The sequence below is a fragment of the Pararge aegeria genome, chromosome 24 (genome assembly GCF_905163445.1).
Source record: "Pararge aegeria chromosome 24, ilParAegt1.1, whole genome shotgun sequence".
In the NCBI taxonomy this organism is placed as follows: Eukaryota; Metazoa; Arthropoda; class Insecta; order Lepidoptera; family Nymphalidae; genus Pararge; species Pararge aegeria.
The window spans coordinates 11,487,006-11,498,321 of NC_053203.1; the positions used below are offsets into that span (position 1 = coordinate 11,487,006).

The following is an 11,316-nucleotide window of genomic DNA, read 5'->3' on the forward strand; positions in this document are numbered from 1 at the left end:
GGAGCTGGCTCAGTATAGCTGCATACTAAAGCGCACAGCACTGGTTTTCAGCCAGCCCCATTAACTTCGCCGTCACTGAATCCTCGCGACTAAACAATAACAAAATAATCATAAAAAAGACAATAACATAGAATATAATATATAAACAAACGAAAGATATTTTTTACATTAACACAAGCTTATTAACCCCTGAAGGTCATCATGAAATACAAAATCATCAAAGAGAAAATATTAGGAATCTTTGCAGAAAATATGAACCAGTATTAATAGAGAACGTCATTAAAATTAATATCTTAGCAAAGATAAATATGGTAACTGTGAGTTATGCTTTGGAGATAAGCATATACCACCACGGACTTTTGGAGACCTTTTTGAGGTGTACAATACTATATTTATCTCGTAGAGAACAGCTACGAACGAAGTCAGCGCAAACAAATTTAAAAAATAGGGGCATTGTTTGTCGATGTTATGTACGTTTGTGTACGCTTCAAAAACTCAAAAAGTTCTGCACCGATCGGGCTGAAATTTTAGCATGATATATAATACGCATCAAGAATTGTTTTTATCTATTTTTCTCAACTATTCAACCACAATGTGCCACAGCGAAGCGTGGCAGGGTACGGCTAGTTAGAAATAAAAGCATAGATTTCGCTAAACACCGAGGTTAAAGAGTATGCATATAACAGAGTATTGTAAAAGTCTGTCAGCAAAAAAACGCATTAAGTGTCAGACAGTTGTCAATTTTCAATAACTCAAGAGATGCTGTGGTTGTTTCGTAAAATGGGTAAATTTTAAATGCCAAAATGATGATGCAGGCGGCTCCCATACCCCCTGCGCTTTCGGAGCCTTATGAGGCCTTCGTGAAGGAGCCGGTGCAACAGCCGCCCGAGGTAAAGCCTGCTGACGAAGACACACAGCCACAGGTCTGTTAGCTACAACATTGAGAAATGTTCACATCGTAGACATCGACCCCAATGGTGCAGCGGTGAGCGCTGTGGTTTAAAGTTGGAGTTCTGGGTTTAACTCCTGGCAGAGGCTATTTTTAAATTTATAATTTCTGACCTTTTTCTGACCGTTACCACCCTACCGACAAAGATCTGCCGCTAAGCGATTAAGCGTTCCGGTATGTGGGTGTAGGTAAAATATAACTATGCTCCCTAACAGGTTAGCCCGGTACCATCTTAGACTGCATCATCATTTACCCCCAGATGAGATTGCAGTCAAGGTCTAGCTTGTAGTGAAACTAAAAAAAAGAATACTGTGACGTCAACCCTCCTGGGATTTTTTTGTTGGTGGAATAACGTCCGCCTTTTGGTTCAAAGAGGTTAAGTTTAAATACCCTTTTGAATGCTTGTTTTCTCTTTCCGAGAAGTATCTCTTATAATAACACTAGTAGGTACTGCAAGACACAAGTTACATTCATAATCCCTGCTTCCCTATCCCTACTAATATTATAAATGTGAATGTAAGTTTGTTTGTTACGCTTTCACGCAAAAACTACCGAACCGATCATTATGAAACTTTGTACACATATTCCTGAAGGTATTAGAAGTTATATAGGATGCTTTTTATACCGAAGTTAAGCTCAGTTCTTTTGGGAGAGGGGACGACCTAACGCCGTCTAATGATCACAATTTAAAAATTTCAGTAGAATTACACCTAAATTGAATGCCACATGTCTTTCTAAAAACAAAAACAAACGCAGACGAAGTCGCGGGCTACAGCTAGTCATTACATAAATCCATAACCGGCCCACTACATAGCACGGATCTCCTCCCACAATGAGAAGGGGTAAGGCCGTATCTAATCTATCTAAAATAAATATATAATCCGCACTAGCCCGCGTGGTGGACTTCACACACCTTTGAAAACATTATGTAGAAATCTCAGGCATGCAGGTTTGCTCACGATGGTTTCCTTCACCGCACATAACTTAGAAAAGTTGGAGGTGCGTGCTGGGATCCGAACTCGCTTTCCCGAAAGTGAAGTCGAACTTGTACCCAATGCGCTATCACCGCTTCTACACATTAACCGTTACATATTTCCAATACAACAAAATAATTTCTTCAAACATCATACCATAATTTATTAGAAATCGTCGTCACTCTATTGATAATAATGAAGAAAAACAATGAACAATACAGTTTATTGTTCCCGCAAGCTCTACTAGGAAATACTGAAGCGACCCATTAATAAAAGGAAAGATATATATTTCATTTAACGTGCCCTCCTACACGTAAACTACACTATTTATCTAGCATCAATATTAAAATGACAACGCACCTTTCGGGGATTGAACCCTGGACCTTCAACTTATAAGACCACAGAGCTAAGCTCCAGGTAATCAAAACCATGAATCCACCATCAACTTTTGAAATTCAAGTTTCAATGCAGGTGGAACCAGAAAATGTCTTACACGATCTGACTTCAGTTGGGCGGCTCTGCATTACCAAGCGGCTGCAGGTGAAGAGTGTGCTGTTCCTCCGAGGCAAGAAGAACAGATTCCTCGTCAGAACGCAAGAAAATAACCTCATATACACCATTCAGGAACAAAATAGGTACTTTTAAAAGCAAAAAGGAAAGATACTACGGACTTCGTGGCGTAAAAAAATGGGACTGAACACATCTCTTTTTTTTTTCTATTCCACTACAAGTTAGCCCGTACAGCAATCTGACTCAAGTTCAAATTCAAAAATTCAAAAATGTTTTAATCATTTTTATCACAGAAGAAGCATCTAAAAGGGTATTTCATTCTTACCTCTTGCTTGGTACCCGTGCCCTGTAGTGGGCCGGTAATTAATTGAGATGCTGATGACTAAAAGGTGTCTACGTGGAATCGTACAAGAACGCTTGAAACACGTCTTTGTCAGTTTCCTAACTAGCCACGGTCAAAACCTCCCATAAGATCATACCAGAGAAAATGAAAAACTCATAAATTCTCAACTTGCTTGTCGGGTGTAGAACTAAAATGCAAACACAGCTGGTGCTATTTGCGTGTGATGTTCACAATCCGCACTTACTTGGTCAGCGTGGTGGAGACCTAAACCCTTGTCATTCTTTTTTTTTTTGAAGTTTTGAAGTTGAGTCCAAGGCCGTGGGTTCGATGGAAAATGTTTTTCAGTGTGTGGGTGTTTATATATATATTATAAGTATTATAGTCAAATAGTCAAATATTTCTTTATTCAAATAGACACATAGATGGCACTTTTGATGCGTACATTACATGTAAAATATGAAATAGAAGTGAGTTGATGGCGATAACTAAATTCGTCAACTTAAAACTAAAGCTACGAGGGTTCCAAACGCGCCCTGGTCTAAGAAGAAACCCACTTAGCCGGATGTTTTCTTTTGTTATCACATAGCATGTATTTATGTATATTATTCATAAAAATATCATCAATCATCTTACCCATAGCACAAGCTACGCTTACTTTGGGGCTAGAAGGCGATGTGTGTATTGTTGTAGTATATTTATTTATTTACCTTTATTCTAGGGGGATACGTGTAATGGGTACTGGGTTGATGATGATGATGATGACCAGTATTCAGTGGCGTGCATAGAGGGTATGCACAGGGTATGCAGATGATATAAAATGAAGAAAATCTCCAGTACGAGCTATAAATACTGAAGGGTAGACTTTTTATAACTCTTACAAAGCCTTTCCTTAAGTTTTTTTGTAACTCGTACTGGAGATTTTCTTTATTTTATATCATCTGCATACCCTGTGCATACCCTCTATGCACGCCACTGCTAGTATTTCAGCTAGTTATCATGTCGCCAGCTGGTGGGTTGGCTACTTCTGCTACGGGCTGCGACCGCTCCAGCTGCACGTGCGAGACGGTACAGGTGCAGAGGTGATGCGGATCTATCGGCCCTACGCCTGCACATCGCGCATCTTCCCGTGCCAACTGCAGCGCATCCAGGTCTGTAGCCTTTTCTATGCCTGTAACATTCAGCGGGGGCAAGGAGCATCTCTACGTGGTCAAATCAGAAATGAGGAGATCCGTAGAAGAACTCGAGTTACCGAAATAGTTAAGTCTTCCGGGGATCTAAGGGTGGGCATTACCTTCGTCATGTTTGTTCGTCTTTCAAAGAGACGCCATCTTGGTAACCATGCCTCGTTGCGGTGGCTTCAACTATAAATAAATAAAATAAATAAATATACTACGACAATACACATATCGCCATCTAGCCCCAAAGTGAGCGTAGCTTGTGTTATCGGTACTAAGATGACTGATGAATATTTTTATGAATAATATACAAAAACAATTAGAATATACATATAAACACCCGGACACTGAAAAACATTCATGCTCATCACACAAACATTTGGGCTGGGGCTCAGAAAGCCGGGTTGCTGCAAACAGCGCCAATCGGCCGTTTAATTTTACTTAGTTTATTTTGGTACGTAAGATAAACTTTGATGTTGGAAAAGTACTGAGTTTCTTACCGGCTCTTCTCGGTATAATCTGCTTTCCGAACCGGTGGTAGAGTCACTACTTGTCGTTTCAAAAGTGCTTATTTAGTAGGCCTTTTGAATTTGAATTGAATTTGAATTTGTTTATAAATATTAAAATTAATTAAAAAATGTGCGAATAAAAAATCTTAATTTTTTAATTTTAGATATTTTCTCCACCCGGCACACGAATCGGTTGCATAGAGCAAAAATGGACGCCCATCAGACCTGAGTATTTTGTGAAGAATGAAAACGGAGAACAAGTTTTTTGGATAAAAGGTTGTCCTGGATCTCCTTAAGCATATCTGCTCTATAACGTTGTACACTTGCTTGTCCTTAGTGAAGCAAAGGGATTATATTAAGTACCTGATGGTAAATTAGGACTACGATAAGGCATCTACAATTTTTGTACTAGTATAGCTTTTTGTGACAGAGCTCAGGCAGGAATAAGTATGGCGACACTAGTACTTCTCCGGGGAGGTGCTATCACCAAGCTTATTTCTGCCGCTAAGCTGCATTGTCGCAATGCTGTGTTCCGGTGTAGTTACAGGCGCATGAGGCTTAACACGAACTCATATTGGTGGACATATGGCGGCATTTTGAAGGACGTGTTCCTTGCATGGCCTGCGAAATGCTACTACTACCACTTATGTGTGTGTTGATGGCCGAGTGGCGCAGTGGGCAGTGACTCTAATTTCTGAGTCCTAGGCCGTGGGTACAATACCCGTAAATTGGAAAATGTTTGTAGGTTGAACAACAGTCATCTTAGTACAACACAAGCTACGCTTACTTTGGGGCTATATGGCGCTGTGTGCATTGTCGTAGCATATTTATTTTATTTAGTTATTTTACTACTAACTTATTGTACGAGGACTGGTTGCCCTCTTGATCAGTTGGGTGTAAACGTCCTTAAGACTGATAAAACAGCTGACGAATTCACAGTTATATGTCACAGGTCCCCGTGTCACGATCAGCTTTTTCCGCGACATCCAGTTCCACATTTACCGGACGGACGGCACCGCTGTCGGCAGCACCTGCAAGCGCTGGCAGGGCATTCTCCACGCCATGTTCTTCGCTCCAGTCTCCGACAAGTAAGTCTTGTACAGAACGTTTGACGATCAGCTGTTTTCACTAACAACAACTATGCTAGGTACACGCCTTCTTTTTCGTAGGTGAGACAGCATAGATCCACCACTCTGCTTCGATGCGCGTTAGTAGGCTTAAACAACTAACATCACAAGTAAGTGATGAGGTGCGAGGATTAACACCGCCAATTTCGTAATGCCGTGCTGAGATAGAGAATTCTTTAACAGAAAACCCCAATACTCAACAAGTTTTGGGAAAAACCGGGATCCGAACCATAGTTAAAACGTGCTAACCGCTAGACCACCGACACAGTTGTTTCTATGACATCCAATAGCTTTCGATCCGATTAAAATAACTAAACTAAAAACAAGTTACAAGTAGCTAGGACCAGAACAAAACTTGTTGCAAAAACTATACAGTTTGAGGAAGAGAAATTATACAACTGGTAACAGAATTACGAAATAATATTTAAGGATCCGTGAGCATATTTTATGAAGAGTACCCTGTAAAAATATTAAATCAAAAGACAACCGAATTCAAAACATTCTAAGTGTTTACTTTGACAACCCTATTGAAGATAGAAGACATACGCGCATAGTACCTACCTACGCTTCGCGACGCGTAGCTAATAAAGTGACAGGAGTTACATGATTTTAATTTTGCATGTGATGTTAGGGCTGTATCTGATTTCTTTTAGTATAAACTATGGCAATGCTTTACTCAAAACTATTAGGGTTTCGGTTCCACAGATAAGTCTCAGAGACAGTACATAATGTACCTCTAAAGCGTATGAAGTATTATATCGGTTTTCATTTACACGTTGTACAATAATCATAGATTTTTTTTAGAAAAGTCATCTTTCATTATTAAGAAGAAATACTACGTACCTTTGCTACCTTCTTTCAGATTCGGAATAGCTTTCGAAAGAGATCTATCAGTTGAAGAGAAGGCATTACTTCTGGCCGCGACTCTACTCCTCGACTACATGTACTATGACGTATGATTTATGCAATTAATATATTTATATTTCTTGAATATTGTTTTATTTGTTTACCTGTTATATAAATCAATCATTGACGTAGTCAAATATACATTTTACATATGTTTACTTAGGTAGGTAGGACAAGCGGTGAAGAGCTCGACTTCACTTTCGGTGGGTCGAGTTTGAATCCCAGTATGCACCTCTAACTTTTCTAAGTTATGTGCGTTTTAAGGAATTAAAAATATCACTTGCTTCGATGGTGAAGAAAAACATCGTGAGGGTTTCTACTTGCCTGAGAGTTCTACATAATGTTCACCTGTGGAGTCCACCAATCCGCACTGGTCCAGCGTGGTGGACTACGGCCTTAACCCCTTCTCATTGTGGGAGGAGACCCGTACCCTGTAGTGGGCTGGTAATGGGTCGATATGATGACTTGGGTACTTCTATGTTAGCACTTTAGAGTAAATCCATGAAATTACATATAAATAATATATTTAATTTAAATAATTAAGGTATAAGGGTAAGGTATGGCAGCCCCGCACCGGTAAACGCAGCGTAGGTTGACCCCCAACGAGGTGGACAGACGATATCAGGACAGTCGCTGGGAGCCGCTTAAGGCAACCTAAGCTAAGGGAGTTCCATAATCCCGGGACCGTGGATTATGGAACTCCCTACAAAAGACCTATGTGATATGTCCAGCAGTGGACGTCAAATGGTTGAATTGATGATGGTAACGTAAAAAAAATTGATAAAAACATCATAATAAATGGAGAAACACTTAAAATAGAAAACTCCACTGTTTTTCTAGGAGTGACCTTAGATTGTAAGCTACAGTGGGGTACCCATATAGAAAGCCTAGCGAGTAAACTCAGCTCAGTTGCATATGCAATCAGCAAAATTAGACAGCTTATCGATGTTGAAACAGCTAGGCTTGTTTATTTCGCATACTTTCACAGTATTATGTCCTATGGGATCTTGCTGTGGGGAAAAGCTGCAGATATTGAAAGTATATTTACTACTAACTAACTACAGAAAAGAGCCGTACGATCAATATATAAACTTGGATCACGCGAATCGCTTCGTGAAAAATTTAAACAAATAGGTATTCTTACAGTAGCTTCGCAATACATTTATAATAATATAGTCTTTGTGAGGCAAAATATTACTCTTTATAAATCAAAAGCTGAAATTAACAATCGACTTACCAGAAACGGTCATAAATTATTGATATCTGCATATCGTCTGCGAAAGGTGCAGAACTCCTTTGTGGGGTTGAGTATACGCTTTTACAACATGATTCCTAAGGAAATTCTTGACCTACCAATGCATACATTTAAAAAATGTGTAAAAACGCATCTAGTACAGCGAGGTTACTATACATTTGATGAATTCCTCAATGACAAGGTAGAATGGAAGCAGCCAGCCTCGCTCTCATCTCCCGCAAGATAGCAAAATGATTGTAAATGTTGATGTTGGAAAAGAGCAACTACTGAGTTTCTTGCCGGCTCTTCTCGGTAGAATCTGCTTTCCGAACCGGTGGTAGAGTCACACAAACGTGCATACTTGACGTTTCAAAAGTGCTTATAAAGTAGGCCTACTTGAAATAAATGAATTTGAATTTAAATTGAATTTGGTGAAATAATTAAAATATCACTTGCTTTAACTGTGCGGGAAAACACCGTGAGGAACAGCAGGTTTCCTCATGAAGTCTAACAATGAAAAACATTCATGTTCATCACACAATCATTTTTCCTTGTACTCAAAAATCAGGGTCGCTGCTTATGTTGGTATAGAATGCTCATTAGGTAAATTATATTTAAAAATTTAATGCCCGGAAAAAATCTATGCTAACAAAGCCTAGCGCGGAAGCTCCAGAAATGGCCGAATACCGAATTTCGTTTTAACGATCGTCCAGAATAATGGCCGTAAACAGAAATAATAAAAATCAAATTCGATGCGAAAATGCAAAACGCAATCACACCGCATACAATTCATTATGACTCTTAACGCCACTGAATTTCAGTTTACAATCGCCCAAGAGTCTTATAATGGGACATTAACATTAATATTAAAATAAGGGGGACATCCCGTTTCGTTATACTTTAAATGCATTTTTACACAAAAACGTCGAATTCCCCTTAAAAATTAATGTCCTACTGCACCACCCCTATTTGCATTGTGTTTAAACTTTTTGCGCCCCGGCAGATGTCCGTCGTGGTAAATGGCGCGAAATTTTGACAGAACGTATAATTTTTGGCGCGCAACTATGACAGCTCGATGCGGAGGAGCTTCGCGCGATAAAATACCCAATATTAGGTGCTTTTTCCAATAAGTGATTGTGTAATAAATGATAGAGTAGTCATAGAAGAGCCGAGTTTTTATAGGAAACATTTTTGAATAAATAAATTAGAAATGTCAATTAACCTTCTTTTGTTACTAAAGTTTGCTGTTCCGGAAATGTATATAGTAATTTTAATAATAAATAAATATACTAGTAAGCGTAGCTTGTGTGATGTGTACTAAAATGACTGACGACATTTATGAATCATATACAATAAAACATTTACGTTCATCACACACACATTTTCTAATTGTGAGAATCGAACCCACGGCCTTGGACTGAGAAAGTAGGGTCGCTGCCTCAAAAATTTCCCTAATAACTCTTCAGTTATAATATAAGGGCTATAAAATTGCCCGTATTACTAGAAGTAAATAGAAGCATTGGTAGTATCCGGGATAACAAAGTAAATAATCTTCTTTCTTTAACTTACTAATTACTTAAACTAACTAAAAAGTCTTACGAAAAGGCATTTTTAATTTAAAAAAAAAATTGTGAGCCATCACGGGACGCCTGGCAGATGTGAAACATCGAAATTATTTTGTACAAGTAATAGGCACAAAAGTACAAATTACGACAGGAACTAAATATGACATGAAAAAAAAAATACAGTATTACGAATTTTCTCCTCAAAATGATGACTGTTTATTTAATATACATTTATTTTCTTCATAGACAAAATGTTTTAATTCAAAAATTTCTTTTAAAAGGTGACAACTCAAGTATTTTCATCAACGTATAGTACATATATTCTATCATACACCGTGGCGATGCGTCGCCACGCCAAAAATCTATTATATCTATAAACTATAGATGATTCACATCAAAAAGAGCAATTCCTATGATTGATGTCTTGTTCTAAATATAATCTGCATTCTAAACCACAGTAGTAGAGTCAAAACAGAGGGATTTCGTTTTTTAACAAAACCCGAAAGATAAAACTTATGCAATAATCTTCTGAGACTCTCTATGTACTCTCTTGTACTTAGTTGCAGCCCAGTCGACTGCAAAACGAAGCACAGTTGCTTTCCGAAGTCCTCTCTAAAACGTAGTATATTACTATAAAAGAGTTTACCGAACCCTTTCCAAAGGATCGATTGAATTCAATTACACGATACGGTGACGAAAAAACTTGTAATAAAGGGGTCGTTTTTACAAAATTTTGGAAAAACATCGGGGTCGAAGCTTATGTAGGTCACTGTGTTTAGTGAATTAAAGCTTTTTATTATCCTTTTTTTGTCGAAATAAAAACGTGGCGCGCGTCTGTCACACGTTCGGAAAAGGAAGGGTTTAAAGGAAACTAACAATGGCTTTTTAGAAAATGATTTAGAAGATTTTTTCTTGCATTTCTGTTAATCTCGTAACGAATTTACTATTTTTTGTAAAAATCAAACGCTTTTTAGAAGTTATTGGATAAAAAAATGTTAATGTCAAGATCGTACAATTATTTGTGATGGATTGCGTATTGTTATGGTTTCTTTTTCAACACATAGTTCCTCATCAATTAAAAATCAAGCCAGAATTTGTATTATAAAAATCGATAATACAAAATTTTGGGTATTGTTAAATCGTTGAATGCACCTACACCAATTCCAAATGATAAATGATACTCTTTGCGAGATTTGGTTCACTGTTATTTTCAACTTTAAAAATGACCTAAGAAACTTAACGTTAAATAATTAACCAAATACCATGTTTTTGTGCTGCTTGTGTCTGTGCAACTTGTTGAGGTCATCTGTCATCATCGTCGGAGGTCTATCAACGCTAACTCAATGCCCATCGTTCCTTCGAGCTACGTAATACGTGGGGGTTTTCCTTAAGACTTAAATTTTATTATACAATGCCTTAGTGAGAAGCAGCATCGAATACGCGAGTACTATCTGGAATCCTGCTTACAGCGTGCACTCGCAGCGCCTTGAAAGTAAACAGCGCGCTTTTACTCGGCACTTGGCCGAAATTAAAAATGAAATTAAATTTTCCGGCTTGAATTTGAATTTGTATTTGAATTTGAATTTACGTCAGTGGCCTTTCACACAGACAGCCATATGATCAGCGATTGGCAGTGTTTAAAATGACATCTTTTCGAAACATGCGGGATATTCTTGATCTGTGTTATTTACATAAAATATTACAAAAACAATTAAATGTAACAACCTTCTCAATCATATATCTCTGTCTGTCCCGCACCGGTACACCAGAAGTTGCAAATCCACAACATTTTTTCATATACCATTTAGTAAATCCCATCTCGGAAAACAAGCGCCTATTATACGTATTTGTGCGAAATACAACAAGTTATCTAAAAAGATACCTGGGCATCGATATCTTCCATGACTCACCCACAGCTTTTAGAATAAAACAAGCCGAACACTTATCGGTGAGTTAAATTTCTTGTCAAATTAAGTTTACACGACATTTTGTCAATGCTATGTGCACTTGTAATTGGCGTGCAA

At 38.1% G+C, this 11,316-nt stretch overlaps 1 protein-coding gene across 1 annotated transcript; it reads left to right on the forward strand.

The window, feature by feature from the left end:
• Nucleotides 1–780: 780 nt before the first annotated feature.
• LOC120634576 (phospholipid scramblase 2-like) lies at nt 781–6,546 on the forward strand. The gene is made up of 6 exons (XM_039905283.1): nt 781–923; nt 2,395–2,558; nt 3,783–3,924; nt 4,625–4,736; nt 5,413–5,548; nt 6,450–6,546. The coding sequence occupies exons 1-6, from the start codon at nt 804–806 to the stop codon at nt 6,544–6,546; spliced, it is 771 nt and encodes a 256-aa protein (XP_039761217.1). The 5' UTR covers nt 781–803.
• Nucleotides 6,547–11,316: the final 4,770 nt, after the last annotated feature.